Below are 22,631 nucleotides of genomic sequence, written 5' to 3'. Positions count from 1 at the left end.
GTGAAATTTGAGTGAGAGGGGGACTGGTAGGGAAAAAAGGCAGCAGCAGAGGCCTGGGCTGTGATCTGCAAGCTAAACTCACTTAAAACATACAATTGCTTTGGTTGGGAGAGGCCTTGGAGAGTCAGCCCAACCATTACCCCAGCACTGCCAGGTCACCATTCTGCTGCAGTTCCCAGTACCCTTCAGCATCAAGGGGCTGCTGGCTGCAGAGAGCAGAGGAGAAGCAAGTGATGAAGCAGGGTGAAGTACTCCCAGCAGGACCTTCTGTGAGGCTGAGGGGTCTGGAGCCAGCCTGCTCCACACTGCTGGGGAGAACACCACCGTGACAGAGGGAGGGCAGCCCCAGTGCTTAGCTGGGGATTCATTAAGATGGATTCTTTAAATGTGTCTAGCAAAAGACTTTCTGTGCCTTTAAGCTGGCATCTTCTGGCTGGAACCTGCTGCATTTCTGTATTCCAGGCTGGGAATGACTGGTGGGAAAAGGGAAACAGATTGATGCTCACAGTTCATGGATTCAAGGACTGCATCAAGGACCATCAAGGGTCCAACCCTCTGCAGGCAGCAGGGATACCCCCAGCCAGAGCAGGCTGCCCAGGGACACATCAAATCTGACCCTGAATGTCTCTAGGGATGGAGCCTCCACCACCTCCCTGGGCAGCCTGTGCCAGTGTCTCCCCAGCCTCCCTGTGCAGAACTTTGTCCTGAGCTCCAACCTAACTCTGCCCTGCTCCAGTTCCAAACCATTGCCCCTGGGCCTATCCCCACAGCCCTTCTGCACAGTCCCTGCCCAACTGCCTGCAGCTCCCCTGCAGGGATTGAAATACAGCTTTGAGGTCTCCCTGAAGCCTTCTCTTCTATAGGCTGCAGAGCCCCAGCTCTCCCAGCCTGTCCCTACAGCAGAGGCTCTCCAGCCTCTGATCATCTTGGTGGCCTCCATCACCTCCAGGTCCTTCCTGTGCTGGGGGCCCCACAGCTGGCCTCAGCCCTGCAGATGAGGTCTCCCCAGAGCAGAGCAGAGGGGCAGGATCCTCTCTCTCCAGCTCTGGCCACACTGCTTTGGCTGCAGCCCAGGCTGCCCTTGGCCTCCTGTGCTGCCAGTGCCCATTGCTGGCTCCTGCCCAGCTCCTGCCCCCCAGCCCCCCCAAGGCCTTCCCTGCAGGGCTGCTCTCAGTCTCCTCAGCCCCTGTGTAGATTGATATGAAAGATTGCCCTGACCCAGGTGCAGGACCTTGCCCTTGGCCTTATTGAACCTCTTGAGGTTCTCCTCAGCCACCTCTGCAGCCTGTCCAGGTCCCTCTGGATGGCTCCCATCCCTCAGTCTTACCAACCACACCAGTGAGCTTGGTGTCATCTGCAGGCTTGCTGAAGGTGCCTCAGTCTCTGTGTGTCACTGGTGAAGATACTGAACTGCACTGGTCCCAGGAGAGGCCCCTGAGGGACATCATTGTGCTGCACTCAGAATCCTCTCTAGCCCAACTGAGCTCACCCTGTAGTGGAGCTGAAAGTAGCTTGGGAGTAACTTTACCATTTTAGCACTCTAATCCCAGCACAGGACTGAGCTACAGCAGCAGCAGTGCTCAGCTCCAGTTCATCCAGGAAGATTCATTTATTCTGCCTCAAAATAGGCACAGAAAACTCACCTCACTCACCTGGGGAGCTCAGGTGTTGTCTTCACTCCTGTGTCTCTGGCTGGCTCAGCAGCGATGGGGCACAGTGTGTCACACAGCATCATTTTGCTTGCAAAGCACCTTGAAGTTCATAGAACCATGAAATGGTAGGGCTTGGAAGGGACCTCTGGAGGTCATCCAGTCCAAGCCCCTGCAGAGCAGAGTCACCCAGGGCAGGGCACAGAGGGATGCATCCAGGTGGGTTCTTGAAAGTCTCCAGAGGAGACTTCACAACCTCTCTGGGCAGCCAGCTTAGGCCTCCTGCACCCTTGCACCAAACAAATGTCTCCTCCTGGTCAGGTGGAACCTCCTGGGTTCCAGGTTGTGTCTGTTGCTCCTTGTGCTGTCCCTGGGCACCACTGAGCAGAGCCTGGCCCCTCTTGGAACCCACACCCCAGATACTTCTAAGCATTGCTCAGATCCCCTCCAGCCTTCTCCAGGCTCAACTCCAGATCATCAGCTCCAGCCAGTATCTAGCTCTGCCAAGTCACCAGGGCCAAGCTGACTTGTCAGGTTGCTGCCAAAGGCTGGTCCCTGAGCAGAGCCAGCCCAGGGCAGGTGACAGACACTGCTGCTGCCACAGCTCAAGCAAGCCAAAAGCAGCTCGGGTCCAGGGAAGCCCAGCCCAGCCCCCAGGGATGGTTCCTGGTAATGGCACAGGCTGTACTGGGCTGCCCCAGCAGAGGGGCCAAGGCCTGCAGGCAGCAGCACTGTGCCGTTGGCTGCAGCAGCAGCAGGTCCGTGCTGCTAAGGAGTCTCTGAGGGGATGAGGCTGCTCCGCCGCTGCATCTCCCACCCTCTGCTCCCTCACAGCCCTGCCGCTGCGCCCCGCAGCCTCCTGCCGGCGCTGCCTTCTCCTCGCTGCTCTTCTCTTCTTGGGAGCTGTTTCTTTGTCTCGTCTCTTTCCTACTGCTAGAGAGGATTGCCAAGGGCTAGGCAGATCCCAGCACACCAGCAGGGATTTATGTGCTGAAGCCTGAGAGATGTGTAGTCCTTCCTCAGGCAGGACTGAGGCACGAAGAAAGACTTCTGGATATCACCAAGTCCTGGCTGGCAGCCCTGCCAGCAGGAAGGGATCTGGGGACAAGGGCACTCTTTGGATAATCATGGGATGGGTTGGGTTGGAAGGGACCTTGAAGCTCATCCAGCTCCAGCCCCCTGCCATGGGGCTGCCTGGGACACAGCTCAGTAGTCACAAGTTCAGCACTGCCTAAGGAGGACAACCTTTCCCAGCCCTGCCCCTGCCCACACTCCTCCATGGCTGCCCTGTGCAGGGCTGGATCTGCAAGCATAGAGATCCTAGACTCACTGAATGGGTTGGGGTGGGAGTGACCTCAAAGTTCATCCAGTTCCAGCCCCCTGCCATGGGCAGGAAAGGTTCCACTAGCACAGGCTGCTCAAAGCCTCCTCCAGCCTGGCACCTCCCAGGGATGAGGAGTCCACAGGTTCTTTGGGCTACCTGCTCCACTGTCTCTCCACTCTCACAGTAAAGAACTTCATCCTGACCTGCAGTCTAAATCCACCATATTCTGGTTCCAAACCACTGCCCCTCCTCCTGGCACTCAGCCCTTGTCAAAAGCCCCACCCCAGCTCTTCTGTAGCCCCTTCAGGTACTGGGAGTCCTCCATAAGGTCTCAGCAGCACAGCTCTCTCCACTGCAAGGGAAGCAACTGGTTTTCAGTCACACTTGGGCACCGGAGATTGCTCTGAACTGGAGCCTCAAGTCTGTTGGATTGCTTGGGGGTTGATAACAGCTTTCCTGTACTCCCCAGGTGGGGTTTCTGCACAGATCTGAGCAGTCTTCATTTCCACTGAGGCACAGAATTTCCTGGCCTGGAAAAGACCTTTAACATCATCAAGGCCAAACTATGTCCCTGAGCACTGTATCTACACAACTCTTAAATATCAACAGGGATGGGGACTTCACCTCTGCCCTCAGCAGCCTGTTCCAGTACCTTAGAACCCTTTCGGTGAAGAAGTTTTCCCTAATATCCCACCTGAACATCCCTTAGCACAGCCCAAAGCCATTCCCTTTCCTATCATCCAAGACTAGCAGAGCCCAGCCCCCACCTGGCTCCAGCCTCCTCTCAGGGAGCTGCAGAGAGCAATGAGGTCTCCCTCAGCCTCCTCTGCTCCAGGCTCAACACCCCCAGCTCCCTCAGCTGCTCCTCCCCAGCCCTCTTCTCCAGACCCTTCCCCAGCTTTGTTGCCTTTCTCTGGCCCTGCTCCAGCACTTCAGTTCCTCTCTTGGGTTCTTGTGCTTTTCCTGGTTTACACATTGGCGTTGCTGTAAGCTGCACACGTGATGGAAAGGGTTCCTTAGCTCCCCAGGGGAAACATCAGTGCCCATATTCTGCTTCTTGCTTTCCTTCCATGCAGAGAATAGCTTCAACAGAGATCTGGAGCACCTCTGCTGAGGGGCACCCTGAGAGAGCTGGGGCTGTTCAGCCTGGAGAAGAGAAGGCTCCAGGGAGACCTCAGAGCAGCCTTCCAGGACCTGAAGGGGGTACAGGCACGACTGTTCAGAAGGGCTGTGGGGTTAGGCCCAGGGGCAATGGTTTGGAACCCAAGAGTTAGGTTGGGCATCAAGAGGGAGTTCTGCAGAGTGAGGCTGGGGAGACACTGGCACAGGCTGCCCAGGGAGGTGGTTGAAGCCTCATCCCTGGAGACACTGAAGATGTGGCCCTGGGCAGCCTGCTCTCGCTGGAGGAGTCCCTGCTGACTGCTGGGGGTTGGACAGGATGCCCTTGGAGGCTCCCTTGCAGCTGACTGCATTCTGTGAGGGAATGGGAGGATGCTAATCCTGGAAGCCTGTTTGTGTGAGCCCTTATCCCTGACTGCATAAAGAACATCTGTGAGGTCTCTTCCCTGTGCTGTAGAGGAGGTGTGACCCTCTGGCTTTGGGAGGCTGGAATGTTTGCTGTATGTGGAGGTTTAAAGCATGGTCCAAGGCAAGCATGTGCCCTGTGGAGCAGCAGAGCTGCTTCCTGCACAAAGCAGTGCCTTCAGTAAATTCTTCTTCCAAGCAGCAGATGTGTTTGGAGCCCTGCAGAAGTGTTGTGTTTCATTTTCCTATCAATTTAATCCTCTCCCTTTGGAAGTGTTGTTACTTAGACATCTCAGCAGAATGTGAACTCATCACTGTATTTCTGTCAGCCCCAATGCTTGTTGCTGCTGAGACCTTCCAGCACTGTGCTGCTGTATTTTACCTTCACACAGTCATTTTTTACCTTAATAGAGCCTAAAAGTGATGTTTCCTGAAGCCTCTTACAGCTTGTTAGAAAGCAGCTCTGTGCAGCAGGACCTGGGAGTGCTGCTGGACAAGTTCCCTTTGAGGCAGAAACCTGCTCCCAAGGTCAAGGTGGCAAATGGGATCCTGGGGTGTATTATGCAGAGTGTGGCCAGCAGGTTCGGGGGGGGTCTCTTCCCCCTCTGCCCTGCCCTAGTGAAGCCACATCTGGAGTCCTGGGGCCAGTTCTGGGCTCCCCAGCTCCAGAGGGACAGGGAACTGCTGGAGAGAGTCCAGGGCAGGCTGCAGAGCTGCTGAGGGGCCTGGAGCAGCTCTGGGAGCAGCAAAGGCTGAGAGCCCTGGGGCTGAGAGCCTGCAGCAGAGCAGCCCCAGAGGGCAGCTGAGCAATGCTCAGCAAGAGCTAAAGGAGCTGTGGGGGGCAAGAGGCTGGGGCCAGGCTCTGCTGAGTGCTGCCCAGGGCCAGCACAAGGGGCAGTGGGCACAGACTGGCAGCCAGGAGGTTGGATCTGAGCAGGAGGAGAAAGTTGTTTGTTGTGAGGGTGCTGGAGGCCTGGAGCAGGCTGCCCAGAGAGGTTGTGGAGTCTGCTGGTGTGGAGAGCTTCCAACCCCCCCCCGGGCACTGTGCTCCTGGGCAAGCTGCTTGGGGTGCCCTGCTGGAGCAGGGCTTGGGCTGGGTGAGCTCCAGAGGTCCCTTCCAGCCTCTCCCTGCTGGGATCTGGGATTGTTGCAGCTTGCAAGGGGGTTGCCCATGGCAGTTGCTGTAGTTAACAGTGGGCAGCCAAGGATGGGAGCTGTTGTTGGTCACTTAGCAGGAGAGGCAGCACAGGTCTTGGCTTCAGCCTCTCCGTCCTTTCCAAGTCCAGAAGGACACCGGAGCACAGCCTGGACCTGTGCAATTCACAGCTCTGGGTGTGTCTGCTCTGCTGTGCACTAAGTGGGTATGTTTTGGCAGGGCTGTGAGTTTGGACTGACACAGACCCAGTGCCAGTAAACTGTTCCCCATTCTGGTGCCCTGGTGGAAGCCTTCCAGCATGCATCATTGTCTAGAAAGGCCAGGTCCTGGCCAAGGGTTTCAGCTGAGAGCTCCAGCATTCAGTTGTGGAGATCAAGCTTTTATCCTTCCTGGTTGTAATGAGGGCTGGAAGGGTGACACAAGTGCTCTCTGGAAGCTGGGAAGGCAGAAGTCACACTGAAATGAATCAATAGGAAAATAAGGAACTCCCAAGCTTCCAGCTGGAACATTCCTCTGGCTGTTTTGAACCCAAAGTTCCTCCTTGGCTTGGCACTGCCCCTGGCCTGAGTTTGTAGCATGGTTTCTGATGCAGTGGGCAGTCAGGTATGCAAGAGCTGTGTGCTTGGTGGAGCCACCCAGCTGGTCAGGCCATCCCCAGTGCCACAGGGCTGCCTGGCTCAAGGTGGCCAAGACCTGGCTCTGGCTGCTCAGGTGGGCAGCCTGTTCTCCTTCAGAAACAGCACAAAAGCCTTGGGGACCTGTGGGGATTGCTGAGAGCTTGACCTAGATCATTCCTCCTGTGCTTTGAGCAGTGACCCAGGCCAAGGCCCCCCCCCTGTGATCTGTTCAGCACACTTCAAGGCCAGGTGATAGCACGGGGGCTGCTCTAAGCAGGGCCTCTGTGGTCTGCAGTCACAACGTGATGGAGAACAAGAGGGATGAAGGGAGCAGGGTATGACAAAGGCTTAGCAAGAGAAGAGAGAAGGAAGAGGAGGAAGTTGTTTTGAAAGAGGGTGCAATGGTGAGCAGGTTTCCACAGTACTGGCCCAGGGCAGAGGGGACTCAGCTCTCCTGAGCCCAGCAGAGTGATTTCAGAAAGGAGTATCAGAGGGCACAGAGAACTCTGCTCTTATCTGCACTGATCTGGAGGACATCTGGTCCATGTCTGGCTGCACAGTGCTGACAGCTCGCCCTGAGCACCACAGAACCCCTTCAGCTGCTGCTTGTGTTGTACATTTGGCTGTTGAGGACAGTGGCACAGAGCTGGGGGGCTGCAGCAGGGCACACTCTGTGGTGGCTCTTGCTCTGCTGTCTGCTGAGAGGAGGGAGAGCAGCCAGATGGCTTCTCCCAGCTGTGCCAGGGCACCCAGAGCAGAACCACAGAATGGGTTGGGTTGGAAGGGACCTCAGAGCTCAGCCAGCTCCAGCCCCTGCCCTGGGCAGGGACCCCTCCCACCAGCACAGCTTGCTCAGGGCCTCATCCAGCCTGGCCTGGAACACCTCCAGGCAGGGCACAGCCACAGCCTCCCTGGGCAGCCTGTGCCAGACTCTTCCCACCCTCACTGCCAACAATTTCTTCCTCCTCTCCAGATGCTCCACCTGCCTGCAAACACTTCCTTCACTGGGGTCACCACAGCCATGATTAGGTAGAACTTCCTGTGCTCAGTCTGTGCCCACAGCCCCTTGTGCTGGCCCTGGGCACCACTCAGCAGAGCCTGGCCCCAGCCTCTTGCCCCCCACAGCTCCTTTAGCTCTTGCTGAGCATTGCTCAGCTGCCCTCTGGGGCTGCTCTGCTGCAGGCTCTCAGCCCCAGGGCTCTCAGCCTTTGCTGCTCCCAGAGCTGCTCCAGGCCCCTCAGCAGCTCTGCAGCCTGCCCTGGACTCTCTCCAGCAGTTCCCTGTCCCTCTGGAGCTGGGGAGCCAGAACTGGCCCCAGGGCTCCAGCTGTGGCCTCACTGGGACAGAGAAGAAGAGGAGACCCTCCCTCAACCTGTTGGTCACATTCTTATTAAGGCAGGACACCTTTTGCCTTCTTGGCTATGTTGGTACATTTCTGGCTCATGGGGGACCTGTTGTCCACCATCACCCCCAGCTCCTTTGCCACAGATCAGCTTCCCAGATGGTGTAACACCACCAATTTCTGCAGTTAGGCTCTTCTTGCAGGGAGAGGTTTTGGTGCCTGTGGGCTGTCCTGTACTGATCTAGCCCCAGGAATCCTTCACTTTGGGTCTGGAGCTGTGCCTACCCTTGCATTCAGAGGTAATCTTGAACTGTTGGAGCAGGTCCAGAGGAGGCCATGAAGATGCTCAGAGGGCTGAAGAACCTCCCCTGTGGGGTCAGGCTGGGAGAGCTGAGGCTGTTGAGAAGGCTCCAGGGAGACCTCAGAGCAGCCTTCTAAGACCTGAAGGGCTCCAGGAGGGCTGGGTTTGGACAAGGGCTGGGAGTGCCAGGATGAGGAACAATGGCTTTGAGCTGGGAGAGGGGAGACTGAGAGTGGAGAGGAGGAAGAAATTGTTGGCAGTGAGGGTGGGGAGAGCCTGGCACAGGCTGCCCAGGGAGGCTGTGGCTGTGCCCTGCCTGGAGGTGTTCCAGGCCAGGCTGGATGAGGCCCTGAGCAAGCTGTGCTGGTGGGAGGGGTCCCTGCCCAGGGCAGGGGGCTGGAGCTGGATGCTCTTGAAAGTCTCTTCCATCCCAAACCATTCTGTGCTTCTGTGATTCCTCTGCTCTCTGCCTTTGCTCTGCCTCCTCACCAAAGGACAGTTCCTGCTTGGCCTTGTTTCAGTTTCCTCTGGAAATGTGTTGTACTTTAGTCTCCATTTGGTCCAGCAGCAGACATCCTGCTAAGTCCTCCTCTTCACTGCTGTTAATGAGAAGCCCTGATGGCTTGTGCAGGTCTGAGGACCTGCAGGCACTGGAGCTGGTGTCCAGAGGTGTGAAGTGAGCAGGGAGTGAGAGCAGGAGGAACCTCCTCCAGAGAGCCAGATGTGGATCTCTGAGCCTGGACATGTTCCTGCATGGCCTGCCCTGCCTGACACTGCCCTTGGCAGGGGGGTTGGCTGGATGGTCTCCAGAGCTCCCTTCCAACCCCTACCATGCTGAGGTTTGGTTTACATTTTGTCCTAACCATGACCTTAGAGAGGCAGACTCCCTGGAGGAATGCTGTGGTGAAAGGCAGCTTGTTGGTGGCAGCAGCTCAGGAGGTGGGTGGCTGCTTTGCTTCAGAGGCAGTGTGTGTTGTGAGGCTCCATCACAACCCAATCTGGCTCCTCCACAGAGCTTTCCATTCACCCACACCCCCCTGTGCTTCACATGCAGAGAAGCTCCCTTGGCAAGAGGGGACACAGCTCTCTGCTGGCCTGGCTGACTGGCACTGATGGCTCTGGCAGGGAAGGCTCTGGCTGGGACCTTACCCAGCTGCCAGCATGCCCCAGACACAGCTGAGCAGGGCACCTGCTGGGGCAGCATGGCCAGAGGAGGCCACAGCAGTGCTGGCAGGGCTGGAAGCCCTCTGCTGGGAGCCAGGCTGAGAGAGTTGGCCTTGGGCAGCCTGCAGAGGAGAAGGCTCCAGGGAGAGCTTCTGGTGGCCTTGCAGAGCTTCAAGGGCTGAGCAGAGAGCTGGGCACAGACTTTGGAGCAGGGCCTGTGGTGCCAGCAGCAGGGGCAATGGTTTGGAACTCAGAGAGGGAGCTTGAGAGTGGAGAGAAGGAGAAATGTTTGGTGCTGAGGGTGGGGAGAGCCTGGCCCAGGCTGGCCAGAGAGCTGGGAGCTGCCCCATGGCTGGCAGCAGTGCAGGGCAGGTTGTGTGGGGCTGTGAGCAGCCTGCTCTGGCTGGGGCTGTCCCTGCTGGCTGCAGGGGGTGGACTGGAGGAGCTTTGGAGGGCCCTTCCCACCCAAACCATTCCATTGTCTATGATTCTGTGAGCAGTGAGGCGAGAGCTCAGAGCTGGAGGTAGGGAGTTGGAGCACAGCCCTGATGGGGAGTGGAGCAGGGGTGTTTCTGAGCTGGCACAGCCCTGCCTGCACTTCCACTGCTCTGCTCTACTTCTGCCTGAGCTGCTGTGGCTCTGCTGAGGCTGCTGGGCACATGCAGTTTCTAAGGTACTAGGGAGTGTTCACTTCCAGCCTGAAACATCTGCATCAAGAAGGGATTATGGAAGTCTGTTTGAATACCGACAGCTCAGCTCGGCCCACAGCAGCCCCCAGGTCGCTTCTCAAAGTACACCACCAAGTAGCAGCATTTTCACACTGTGAAAGCAGGAGCAGGAGTGAGCAGGGATAAAAACCCACCACTTGCAAAACAAGTGCAGCATCTTATCATGTAGCCTTGAAAAGGGAAAGCTCTTGGTCCTTGAAGTCTGCAAATTCACGCTTCTCCTAGGAAAACCAGCTCCTGTTCAGATGCTAATGGGCTGCTCTCACAGGCAGGGTTTAATTTAACTTCTCTGTGCTCTGGGAAGGGGCAGAGGGAGGTTCAGAGAGCAAATGGCTGTTGAATGATCTTCAGTCTGCCACTAAATGTTTGCCTTTTTTTTTCTGATTGCTTCTCCCCTTCTTGATCTCTGTCTTAAAGAGATTCTCCAAAGGGACATATGAAAGAGCTGGCTGCAGCTGGAGGTACAGCAGATATTTGTGTGCTTCTTTCATCCCTGTTTAAAGTGGCAAATGCCTGGCACTGATGCTGTGGCAGTCACCACAGCAGCTGGCCCTGAGAGCACAGGAATTGATGGGCTGAACAAGAACTGCCTCAGTGGAAAGCAAAAATGCAGCAGGTTTGAGATAAGAGATGGAGGAAAAGAAAAGGGAGTTGGGCATTGCAGCCAGAGCACCTCTGCAGGTCACAGGACAGAAATGGCTCCTGAAGAACAGCTTCCACAGACTCTGAGGCAAAGGTCTCCCACTTCCTGGGAGACAGCAAGAGGGAGGTAGGAAGCAGAGAGACAGAGCCCACCACAGAGCCATCGACTCATAGAACTGTTTGGGTGTGAAAAGGCCTTCAGGATCCTTGAGTCCAACTGTTAGATTCAGGTTGGGCATCAGCAGGAGGCTCTGCACAATGAGACTCAAACACTGGCACAGGCTGCCCAGGGATGTGGTTTGGGCTCCACCCCTGGAGACATCCAAGCTCGGCCTGGCTGTGTCCCTGGGCAGCCTGCTCTGGCTGGAGCTGTCCCTGCTGCCTGCAGGGGTTGGACAGGATGCCCTCTGAGTGTCCCTTCCAGCATGATGTGTGCTGTGACTCTCTAAGTCTGCCAGGTCCGGATCTAAACCCTGCTCCTCAGCATCACAGCTCTCTATCATCCTTCCTCTGGAAACACAAAATCCTTGGAAACTCTTCTCAGCCAATTTCTGAGTGGATGCCTCCACATTTAAAGGTTTTTGCTACCAGCTTGTACTGCCATAAGTGTAAGGAAACTGTCTTACACTCCCAACCCTGCAGAAACACTTTAGATGTGCTTTGAGGCATTTCCAGGGAGCAGTCGACTGACCTCGAGCAGAACAGCAGTGTGAGGGAAGGGAGTGGGAAGCTTCTCCATTAGACAGGCACAGGCATTTCTCACAGGTCTCAGCATCTTCTGCCTGGCATCTCTGAGCCTCCTCTGAGGAGCTTCAACAGGCTCATGTGGTGGTAATCCCTGGGCAGGGCTGGCCAGAATCCAGTGTCCCAGAACAAGGACCTGGAGCTGCTGGAGAGGATCCAGAGGAGTCCATGAAGATGATCAGAGGGCTGGAGGCCCTCCTCTGAGGTCCTCTGGGCTGAGAGACTTGGGGTTATTCAGCCTGCAGAAGAGAAGGCTCCAGGGAGACCTCAGAGCAGCCTCCCAGTACCTGAAGGGCTCCAGGAGAGCTGGGGAGGGACTCTGGACAAGGGCTGGGAGTGCCAGGCTGAGGAACAATGGCTTTGAGCTGGCAGAGGGGAGACTGAGAGTGGAGAGGAGGAAGAAATTGTTGGCAGTGAGGCTGGGGAGAGCCTGGCACAGGCTGCCCAGGGAGGCTGTGGCTGTGCCCTGCCTGGAGGTGTTCCAGGCCAGGCTGGATGAGGCCCTGAGCAAGCTGTGCTGGTGGGAGAGGTCCCAGCCCAGGGCAGGGGCTGGAGCTGGCTGAGCTTTGAGGTCCCTTCCAACCCAACCCATGCTGTGATTCTGTAACAGTTGCTTGTGTGGTTTGGAGCCTGCTCAGATCCATTGCAGAGTAGAGCAATGGGATGTCTGGGGACAATTTAGACCTCGGTGGGTGCTTACCCTCAGCCCAGTGATATGCAAGGCAGACTTTGCTTGCTGCTGGGGTGCTGGGGTGTGAATGGCTGGCTGAGAAAGGACAACTTTGCAGACTGAGAAGATTCCCAGATCTCTGTTGCTCTGAGTTCTCACACAGTTGCCAGAGATCTTGCAAGTGCCTGAGAACAAATGGTGTTGGCCTCAGGGATGGAAAAATAGAATCACAGAGTGATTGAATTGTTTGGGTTGGAAAAGGCCTCTGAGAGCATCCAGTCCAACCATCAGCCCAACCATGGCCCCCGGAGCCATGGCCACAGCTTGCTGCAACACCTCCAGGCATGGGGACTCCACCACCTCCCTGGGCAGCCTCTGCCAGGCCCTGACCACTCTGGCACCAAAGACATTTTTCCTCCTCTCCAACCTCAGCCTCCCCTGGCACAATTTCAGGCCAGTTCCTCTCCTTCTCTCACCTGAGCCTAGGGAGCAGAGTGAAGGGCTGCAGCACCTGTCGCAGACAACATGAGCCAGGCAGAACATGGCCCCAGGCTCCATTCCCACCTGGATCCCTGATGTCCATTTGGCCTTCCCCAGAGCTTCCTGCCTCAGCTCTCCTGCTTGGTTGCCATGCTCTGGACCATCTGCCATGCTGGACTGGCAGCCACCATGGCTCTGAAGCACAGCACTGCACATGAGGCTGGCGCAGAAGGGCTTGGAGAAGATGGAGACTGAGCAGGGAGGGAGCTGCATTCCCAGCTCCTGAGGCTGCCTTCCCTCCCTCCCCTGCACCTTTTGCTGAAATAAAAGGAACAGCAAAATTAGCAACATGAAAAAGGGAGATTATAAAGACTATCTGAAAAATGATCTGTGTCCTCATTTCAGAGCTTTGCATGGTAACAGGAGGCAGAGGCCTTGCTCTTTAGTAACAGATTGCATTATTCAGAAGCTGGGTGGCTCCTGAGCCTGGACTGAGGAAGCTGCTGGGAGGTGTTCTATGGGAGACTGCTGCCCTGGAGAGGCCATCCAGGGATGGCAGTCAAGGGCTGGAGCAAAGGAGAGCTATATGACAGAGTCTGGTGTGCAGTGGGCAGCTGCTCCAGCAGGGACAGGCAGGGGGGACGCTGGCACCTTTGCTTTTGTGCTAAAGCATCTCCACCAGTGGGGACATGAGGGAGGCTGCACCTTGGATCCTGGGCTCACTGCAATGATACTGAGGGCTGGAGCGGGTCCAGAGAAGGGAAACAAAGCTGGGGAAGGGTCTGGAGAACAGGGCTGGAGAGGAGCAGCTGTGGGAGCTGAGGGTGTTGAGCCTGGAGAATAGAATAGAATAGAATAGAATAGAATAGAATAGAATAGAATAGAATAGAATAGACCAGGTTGGAAGAGACCTTCAAGATCATCAAGTCCAACCTATCACCCAGCACCATCTGATCAACTAACCCATGGCACCAAGCACCTCAGCCAGGCTCTTCCTAAACACCTCCAGGGATGGGGACTCCACCACCTCCCTGGGCAGCACATCCCAATGGCCAATCTCTCTTGCTGGGAAGAACTTCTTCCTAACATCCAGCCTAAACCTACCCTGGCACAGCTTCAGACTGTGTCCTCTTGTTCTGGTGCTGGGTGCCTGGGAGGCTGAGGGAGACCTCATTGCTCTCTACAGCTCCCTGAGAAGAGGCTGCAGTGAGGTGGGGGTTGGGCTCTTCTGCCAAGTAACAAATGACAGGATGGAAGAAAGTGTCCTCAAGTTACCCCAGGGGAGGTTTAGGTTGGACATGAGGAGCAATCTCTTCCCCAGACAAGCGGTTAAGGCCTGGCCCAGGCTGCCCCGGGCCGTGGTGGGGTCCCCATGGCTGGCAGCACTCAAGGGCTGTGTGGTGTGGAGGTGTGGGGGGTGCTTGGCAGTGGCTGCACTTGGTGATTCTGGAGGCCTCCAGCCTTAGTGATCCTGGGAGCTCTGAGGGGTCTAGCTGCAGTCAGGAAGAATCAAAGCCACATCTCTTCTTCAGCTCCTTGGTCGAAGGCATGAGTGAGAGCAGTGTCTTGGGAGAGCTGCTTCAGCAGCAGAGTCTGAGCAGGTGCTGCCTGGGCGGTGGGGCCTGGGCTTGGGCACCTCGCTGCTTCCAGGCTGCAGCCGCTGACCCTGCCGCAGCTCCCACAGCCCCTGCCTGGCCTTGGCAAATGCTTGTCACTGAAGCAAGGTCTTGATGCTGCTTGAGGTGGTTCTGCCACAGCCCCTGCTTGCATGAATGCTGTCCCCAGGTGCTGGGGCCTTGGTGCTCCTGCCTGAGGTGACAGCAGGGCTGCAGAGCAGATGTGAGGGTGCTGGAGCCTGGAGCAGGTTGCCCAAGAGGCTGTGGAGTCTCCTGGTGTGGAGAGCTTCCAACCCCCCCTGGGCATTGTGCTGCTGGGCAAGCTGCTGGGGGTGCCCTGCTGGAGCAGGGAGGGGTTGGGGTGGATGATGTCCAGAGGTCCCTTCCAGCCCTCCCCATGCTGGGATCCTGTGATACCCACACACACACAGCCAGACCCCAGAGCAGCCTTCCAGTAGCTGAAAGGCTCCAGGAGAGCTGTGGAGAGACCAGGGCTGGGAGTGCCAGGATGAGGAACAATGGCTTTGAGCTGGGAGAGGGGAGACTGAGACTGGAGAGGAGGAAGAAATTGCTGGCAGTGAGGGTGGGGAGAGCCTGGCACAGGCTGCCCAGGGAGGCTGTGGCTGTGCCCTGCCTGGAGGTGTTCCAGGCCAGGCTGGATGAGGCCCTGAGCAAGCTGTGCTGGTGGGAGGGGTCCCTGCCCAGGGCAGGGGGCTGGAGCTGGGGCTGGCTGACCTCTGAGGTCCCTTCCAGCCCGGCCCATGCTGTGGCTCTCTGCTGCACACTGACTAAGCTCTCTCTTTCTTTCCCCTTGGCAGGTCACTATGGGAAGGATGTTTACCGAAGTGGGGGGCCAGATCTCCATAACTTCATCTCCTCTGGCTTTGTCACATTAGGAAGAGGACACACCAAGGGTACAGTGGAAACAATTTTTTGCTAAATAAAAAGAATGTTTTAAATAAAACTAAAAAAAAAAAAAGAGAGAGAGAGAAGAAAAGAAAGAAAACAAAAAAGCCTCTGACTTGCAGCTGGGGTCTGAGTGCTCTGAGCTAACAGTGTTGGACTGCAGGCAGGAGCTTCAGTCTAGCGAATATTGCTGCAGGTGAAACCCTGTGCTCCTGGCAGAGCCTTGGAGAGCCTGGGGAGGTGGCAGAGTGTTGAGTCGGCCACGCAGGCTCTGGACTCCACTCCCTGCCCTTGCAGTGCCACCGGGGAGGGGGCTGTGCTGCTTTGTGTTCTCCTGGTGCATCGTCGCCAGCCGGCGTCGTGCTGCTGCGCTCGCCGGCGGCGGCGAAGGTGCTGGTGCCGTCCGAGGGCAGGCAGAGAGCTCCTCCAGAGCCCTCTGAGGCTCTGGGTTGCCTTTGGGGCTGTTTTGCCTTTCCTTTGTGGTTTTTCTGGAGGGGGATGCAATGACTGTTTTATAAAATGGTTTCTTTTTAGGTCCTAAACCCTCTCTTTTCTGTGTTGCTCTGAGCTGTGATGTGCTGTACAAACCTGACCGCTCACAAATACACACCTTCTGCCCTGTGTCTGTGCTGTGTCCATGTACTGTGTACCCAATGTATGTCGGAGACACTTGTAGCTCCGGGGCATCTGGAGTCCTGGTGGCCCCAGCGCTGTGAGCTCTGGGGCTGCTGCCAGACCCCCGGCTGGATGTTCTTTTCTGTTTGATTTTTTGATGCCCTTGCTGCCTACCTGGTGAGTGTTTCGTGTTCTGGTGAGGCTGTGTCTGGAGCTGCCGGCCCCGCGGCGGCCGCTGGGCAGCGGGGCGCCCCCGGGAGCGCAAGCATGTGCCGCGCCGCTGCCCCTTGGGCTCCTGTCCTGCTGCCTCCAGACTGTTGTACATTTATCTAGATGCAATGTATGTGGAGATGCCTTTATAGAGCCAATGTACTGTATGTGGAGATGTGTCCTTGTGCTCTGGTTGAACTCACCTCTGTTGTTCCTGTGGATGACCACCCCCCCACCCCCTCCAGATAATTAAAAGACCTTCAGTTTGGAGCTTTCCTTTCGTTGTCCTTAACATTCCCTGCACTTTGCTTTCCCCCAACCTCTCCACCAGTGTCATCCACAGTGGTGTTGGTCCTGTAGCACTGTCAGAGAAGAAGCAAACCTCTATCTGTATATTGTCTGTGTATGTCTCTGTGTGCTTAAATAAAGTTTGCTGAGGCTGAGGCAGCCCCCGTGGGACTTGTGATCCGCTCCCCCTGCAGCCCCAGCCTGCCGCTGCACCGGGGCGATCCCCCAGCAGCCTCCAGCGGGGCTGGGGAACCCAGACGGTGGAGGAAGAGCTCATGGGTGGTGTTTCACACAAGGTCTCTCTCCCTTTCTCCTCCCCAGCCAAAGGGGTTTTGCAGCCACACCGTATCACAGCAGTGTACCTAGGGTGAGAGAGAGCAAGCACGGCCCAGTGTAGGAGTGGCTGCTTCGTCAGGCCCGTGGATGACCCCGAGCAGGGCCATGACTCCTGACTCTTGGTCTGAGACGAGCAGTTCTCTGCTCTGCTTTCCCCACTTCCTCCCTGGATAAGGACCAAACCTCTCCTTCTTTACCTGAAAACTCTGAGGAGCTCCCTTCTTCTGTAGATGGACCCAGTGTGTCTCACCCATTTCCCACTGGCTTTGCTGGAGGCCCCACAGAGCACATTTCCTACCCCTGGGAAGGAGGGAGAATGGGCAATGGGAGACCTCTCTAGCACTGCTTGCAGCAGCTGTCAGCCAGGGTGGTGCTTTCCAAAGTGAAGAAAAGGCTTCTGGGGTCTGAAGGAATCAAAGCATATCCTGGCTGCTTATGGACGCAGAGGAGTGGTGTGGCCTTTCAACGTGCTCTCCAGCTACCTGTGAATTCTCCTTGCACCTGACCAATGCCAGAAGGTTCATTTCTAGCTCTTTCCTGGCAAGTCCACACTGCCTCTGCTGCCTGGTGCAGGGGCTCAGCACCTCCAGAGCTGCTGCAGCCCAAGCACCTCCTGTGCAGCTGTGCAGAGTGGTGATTGTCCTCAGTGTTGCCTTTCTGAGTTCCGGAGGCAGAGTCTTTGCCTGGGCCAGGTGGCTCGGGGGCTGACATTGGATTATTTCTGGAGATACTGTGTTCAGGTTGGACCCAGCTCTCTGTGTGTAGGCAGGAGGATGAGGGCTCCAGCAAGGGTCAGGAGCTTTAGCTGACCTGCAGCTGAGATTTGAGTTCAGGGCATGAGTGAAAGTCTCCAGCTCAGCTGCCATTAGCCAAGGAGCCTCACCCTGCCTTGCTGTTCCAGCAGCATGGCAGAGGGCTCTGCTCTGGGGCTGAGCAGAGCCAGGGAAGTTTATCTCAATATTCCTTTGCACTGGGAGACACATTCTTGGTGTTTTCTCAACTGTCTTCTGTGCTGTGGCAGAACTCCAAGTGCTGAGTAATATTTAAGAGCTAATCTATTTTGGGCAGAAGACAAAGATGTGAGACATGCCAAACTACCATGGATACCAAAGCAGCATCTCCACATGTCTGACATCCAGAGGCTCCTGCAGGACTGTGATTTATGATCCTTACATGACACTCCCTTGGGCAATGCATCACTGCCTGGCATTTCAGTCTATAAAATCACTACAGAGTGTGTTCTTCAAGCCATGGTAAAAGACTTCACTGTCAGTCTGTCAGGATGATCTAGGAATGAATCCCAAGTCTTTAGGTCATAGACAGTCTCCATGGTGAGACACACAGCAAGGCTAAGCTCCTCTGATGTTGCATAGCTGGAAGTTAGACATTTGACTCTGATGAAGTAGCTTCAACTCAGAAGGTTCCTTGGGAAACACCTCTTAAAACCAAGGGGTCCAGGAGGGCTGCAGCTGCTTCCAGGAAGAACTCTTGAAGGCTCAGAGCAGGCTGAGCCAATGTGCCAGAGATGAGCCCTGGGGCAGACAGCCTGGATGGGTGATGAGCTTCTGAGTGAATTAAGGGGAAAAAAGAGGAGACATCTTTGGCAGGAAGGAGAGGTGACCCCTGGGGGTGTAAGGATGTTGCTGGGTCATGAAGGAGAAACACTAGAGAGGCAAAAGCACATTCAGAGCTTAGTCACTGCTGTAAAGGACAGCAAACAATCCTGCTACAAATGTGTGAATGGCAAGAGGAGGGCAAGGACAACTTCCACTCCTTGGTGGCCATGGAGGGGAACATAGTAACTAAAGAGGAGGAGAAGGCAGAGGTCCTGAACACCTTCTTTGCCTCCGTTGTCCATAGCAGGACAGGTTGTCTGCAGGACAAGTGGCCTCCAGAGCTGGCAGATGGAGGCAGGGAGCAGGACAGTTCCCCTGAGATCCAGGAGGAAGTAGTTAGAGACCTCCTGAGCTGCTTGGATCCCCACAAGTCCATGGGACCAGGTGGGATCCATCCTAGGGTGCTGAGAGAGCTGGCAGGTGAGCTGCCAAGCTGCACTCCATCATTCACCACCAGCCCTGGCTCACTGGAGAGGTCCCAGAGGACTGGAAGCTGCCAAGGTGATGCCCATCCACAAGCAGGGCAGGTTGGAGGAGCCAGGGAATTCCAGGCCTGGCAGCCTGACCTCAGTGCCAGGCAAGGCCATGGAACAGATCATCCTGAGTGCAGTCACACAGCACTGACAGGATGGCCAAGGGCTCAGGCCCAGCCAGCAGGGATTCAGGCAGGGCAGCTCCTGCCTCACCAACCTGATCTCCTTCCATGCCCAGGGGACTGCCTGGGGGATGTGGGGCAGGCTGTGGATGGAGTCTGCCTGGACTCCAGCAAGGCCTTTGCCACTGTCCCCCACAGCAAACTCCTGGCCAAGCTGTCAGCCCCTGCCTGGGACAGCAGCACTGAGCTGGGTTAGGAACTGGCTGGAGGCTGAGCCCAGAGAGTGGTGGTGAATGGTGCCACAGCCAGCTGGCAGCCAGGCACCAGTGGTGTGCCCCAGGGAGCAGTGCTGGGCCCCAGCCTGTTCAATATCTTTATTGATGATCTGGAGGAGGGCATTGAGTCCATCAGCAGTGAGTTTGCAGCTGACAGCAAGCTGGGGGCAGGAGTTGAGCTGTTAGAGGGTAGGAGAGCTCTGCAGAGGGACCTTGCCAGGCTGGGCAGATGGGCAGAGGCCAAGGGCAGGAGACTGAACACATCCAAGTGCCAGGGGCTGCACATTGGCCACAGCAACCCCAGGCAGTGCTACAGGCTGGGGGCAGAGTGGCTGAGAGCAGCCAGGCAGAGAGGGACCTGGGGGTGCTGGTTGAACAGGAGCCAGCAGTGTGCCCAGGGGGCCAAGAGGGCCAAGGGCATCCTGGCCTGCAGCAGGAAGAGTGTGGCCAGGAGGAGCAGGGAGCTCATCCTGCCCTGTGCTCAGCAGTGCTCAGGCCACACCTTGAGTCCTGTGTCCAGTTCTGGGCTCCTCAGGTCAGGAAAGAGGTTGAGCTGCTGGAAGGTGTCCAGAGAAGGGCAACAAAGCTGGGGAGGGGTCTGGGGCACAGCCCTGGGAGGAGAGGCTGAGGGAGCTGGGGTTGCTTAGCCTGGAGAAGAGGAGGCTCAGGGGAGACCTTCTTGCTCTCTACAACTCCCTGCAGGGAGGTTGTAGCCAGGTGGGGGTTGGGCTCTTCTGCCAGGCACCCAGCCCCAGAACAAGAGGACACAGTCTCAAGCTGTGCCAGGGGAGGCTTAGGCTGGAGGTGAGGAAGAAGTTCTACACAAAGAGAGTGATTGCCCATTGGGATGTGCTGCCCAGGGAGGTGGTGGAGTCCTCATCACTGGAGGTGTTCAGGAGGAGACTGGATGGGGAGCGTGGTGCCAGGGGTTAGTTGATTAGGTGGTGCTGGATGATAGGTTGGACATAGTGATCTTGAAGGTCTCTTCCAACCTGGTTAATTCTATTCTATTCTATTTTATTCTATTCTATTCTTCTAACTTCCTACACCTGGGTGACACCAACACCTCCAAATGTGCCCTGGATGAGCACTGGGCACTTCTGGCAGCCAGTCACAGCCTGGGCTGCAGCAAGAGAAGTGTGGTCAGCAAGGCCAGGGAGGGGATTCTGCCCCTCTGCTCCACTCTGCTGAGCCCACAGCTGGAGCTCTGGGGCCAGCTCTGGAGCCTCTGTGCCAGGAAGGGTCTGGAGGTGCTGGAAGGTGTCCAGAGCAGGGCCAGGAGGAGGAGCAGAGGGCTGGAGCTGCTCTGAGCACAGCCTGAGGGAGTTGGGGTTGTGCAGGCTGGAGAGGAGAAGGATCCCAGGAGACCTTCTGGTGGCCTTCCAGGATCTGCAGGGGGCTGCAGGAAAGCTGGGGAGGGACTTTGGAGGGTGTCAGGGAGGGATAGGACTGGGGGGGATGGAGCAGAACTAGAAGTGGGGAGATTGAGATTGGCTGTGAGGAAGAAGTTGTTGCCCAGGAGGGTGGTGAGAGCCTGGCACAGGCTGCCCAGGGAGGTGGTGGAAGCCTCCTGCCTGGAGGTGTTTGCAGCCAGGCTGGAGGTGGCTGTGAGCAACCTGCTGTGGTGTGAGGTGTCCCTGCCCATGGCAGGGGGTTGGGGCTGGCTGAGCCTTGAGCTCCCTTCCAGCCCTGACAGCTCTGGGATTCTGAGGTTCTAGCAAGAGAGGAGTCATGGGGAGCTGGGCCTGTTAGCCATGGAGGAAGGCAGATGAAAGATGATCAGAGGCTGGAGAGCCTCTGCTATGGGGGCAGGCTGGGAGAGCTGGGGCTGCTCAGCCTGGAGGCTCCAGGGATATCTTAGAGCTGTATTTCAATCCCTGCAGGGGAGCTGCAGGCAGCTGGGCAGGGACTGTGCAGAAGGGCTGTGGGGATAGGCCCAGGGGCAATGGCTTGGAACTGGAGCAGGGCAGAGTTAGGTTGGAGCTCAGGAGGAAGTTCTGCACAGGGAGGCTGGGGAGACACTGGCACAGGCTGCCCAGGGAGGTGGTGGAGGCCCCAACCCTGGAGCCATTGCAGCTCAGCCTGGCTGTGTCCCTGGGCAGCCTGCTCTGGCTGGAGCTGTCCCTGCTGCCTGCAGGGGCTGGACAGGATGCCCTTGCAGGGTCCCATCCAGCCCAATGCACTCTGTGACTGCCAATTCACTGTTCAGGACTTGCTCACTCACTGTGGTTGCCTGTGCCCAGGGCTGCTTCCTCCATGGCTTCTGTCTTGTATAAGTTCCTGCAGCAGCCTGCAGAGCACTGCACAGCCCTGGGAGGACAGTGGGGATGGTCCATGTCAAGGTAGTCTCAGCCTGGGACATCTGAGAGCAGTGAGATGCTCAGAGACAATAGGTTCCAGAGCTGTTTTTTAACCCACCTTAGTGGGGTGCAGGAGCAGCAGCATGGCAGCCAGGGAGGTGGTGGTTGCTGGAGCTGCCTCATTGCCCAGCTCCATAGTTTCATAGCAGTTTATGCCCAGTCCTGGAGGGGATGCAGCTCAGGGCGACTCAAAGCCATTGTTCCTTGTCCTGGCACTCCCAGCCCTTGTCCAGAGTCCCTCCCCAGCTCTCCTGGAGCCCTTCAGGTACTGCAAGGCTGCTCTGAGGTCTCCCTGGAGCATTCTCTTCTCCAGGTTGAACACCCCCAACTCTCTCAGCACGTCCCCAGGAGGTTCTTCATCCCTCTGATCATCTTTGTGGCCTCCTCTGGACCTGCTGCAGCAGTCTGATGTCCCTCTCATGCTGAGGGCACCCCGAGGTCTCATGGCTCCTCCACACCTGCCTGTCTGTCAGCGGGCTGAAGGAGCTCCTTCATCATTGACTTGACTCCTTGTGCTGGCAGCCCATGGTCAGACCTAGCACTGGGAAGTGCCCTGCAGCCTCCTGGAGTCTGGGAGCACTTCTGGGAGTGTCCCCCCAGCTCCCCAGCCAGTGCCAGGAGGTGGAGGGCCTGGTGTCACCAGGGTCCCTCAGGCTTGTTGCAAGATGAGTTTCAGAGCAAGTCAGCAGCTTGCTTCATGTGAGAGCTGAGTTTTGTGTTTGCTTGTGAGAGCCTCCTACAAAGGCAAGCATGAAAGAGGACAAATGCATCTCCAGATCAGCCTTAGCAACCAAGATCTCTGAGCTGCTGAAGAGTCTCAGCCAGCTGGGGTGGGTGGCAGCTCCACTCTCACATCTTTCTGTCTCCTGGGAGCTCCAGAGCTTTCCCAGCACAATGCCTGTGCTGCACCCCCGGGAAGGAGAGGCCTTTGCTCTGCGTGGAGAGAGGCACAGCTGAGTCAATGACTCAGGCTACATCTGCCCAGGACAGCACTGCCAGGTTCATGCTTACCTGACCCTTGGCTTTGGCAGTGGCAGAAGCCTAGAATCATTTCAGTTGGAAAAGCCCTTCCAGATCACCCAGTCCAAGCCTTCTCCAGCTCTGCCAAGGCTGCTGCTGAGCCATGGCCCTCAGCACCACACCTCTAGGATAGGGATTCAGCCACCTGCCTGGGCAGCCTCTGCCAGTGCTTGAGAACCCTTTCAGGGAAGAAGTTTCTTGTAGTGTCCAACCTAAACTTTCCCTGCTGCAACCTGAGGCTCTTTCCTCTTGTCCTGTTCCTTGGGAGCAGAGCCCAACCCCCCCTGGCTGCAGCCTCTTCTCAGGGAGCTGCAGAGAGCAATGAGGTCTCCCTCAGCCTCCTCTGCTCCAGGCTCAACACCCCCAGCTCCCTCAGCTGCTGCTCCCCAGCCCTGTTCTCCAGCCCCTTCCCAGCTTGGCTGCCTGTCTCCAGCCCCTGTGCTGCTGGGTGGC

The 22,631-nt window shown here is 56.8% G+C and overlaps 1 protein-coding gene across 1 annotated transcript in view; it reads left to right on the top strand.

Annotated features, from left to right (window-relative positions):
• The window catches only part of LOC104309455 (protein shisa-6), a 65,642-nt gene extending 50,745 nt beyond the window's left edge, over positions 1–14,897 (top strand). The window contains exon 3 of the mRNA XM_054171117.1: positions 14,776–14,897. Coding sequence (XP_054027092.1) covers positions 14,776–14,897 — 122 coding nt within the window. The remainder of the gene's footprint in view (positions 1–14,775) is intronic.
• Positions 14,898–22,631: the final 7,734 nt, after the last annotated feature.

Source organism: Dryobates pubescens, chromosome 20, assembly GCF_014839835.1.
Source record: "Dryobates pubescens isolate bDryPub1 chromosome 20, bDryPub1.pri, whole genome shotgun sequence".
Lineage (NCBI taxonomy): Eukaryota > Metazoa > Chordata > Aves > Piciformes > Picidae > Dryobates > Dryobates pubescens.
Note: the sequence above shows the minus strand (reverse complement) of the source record. Positions and strands in the feature narration are given on the sequence as shown.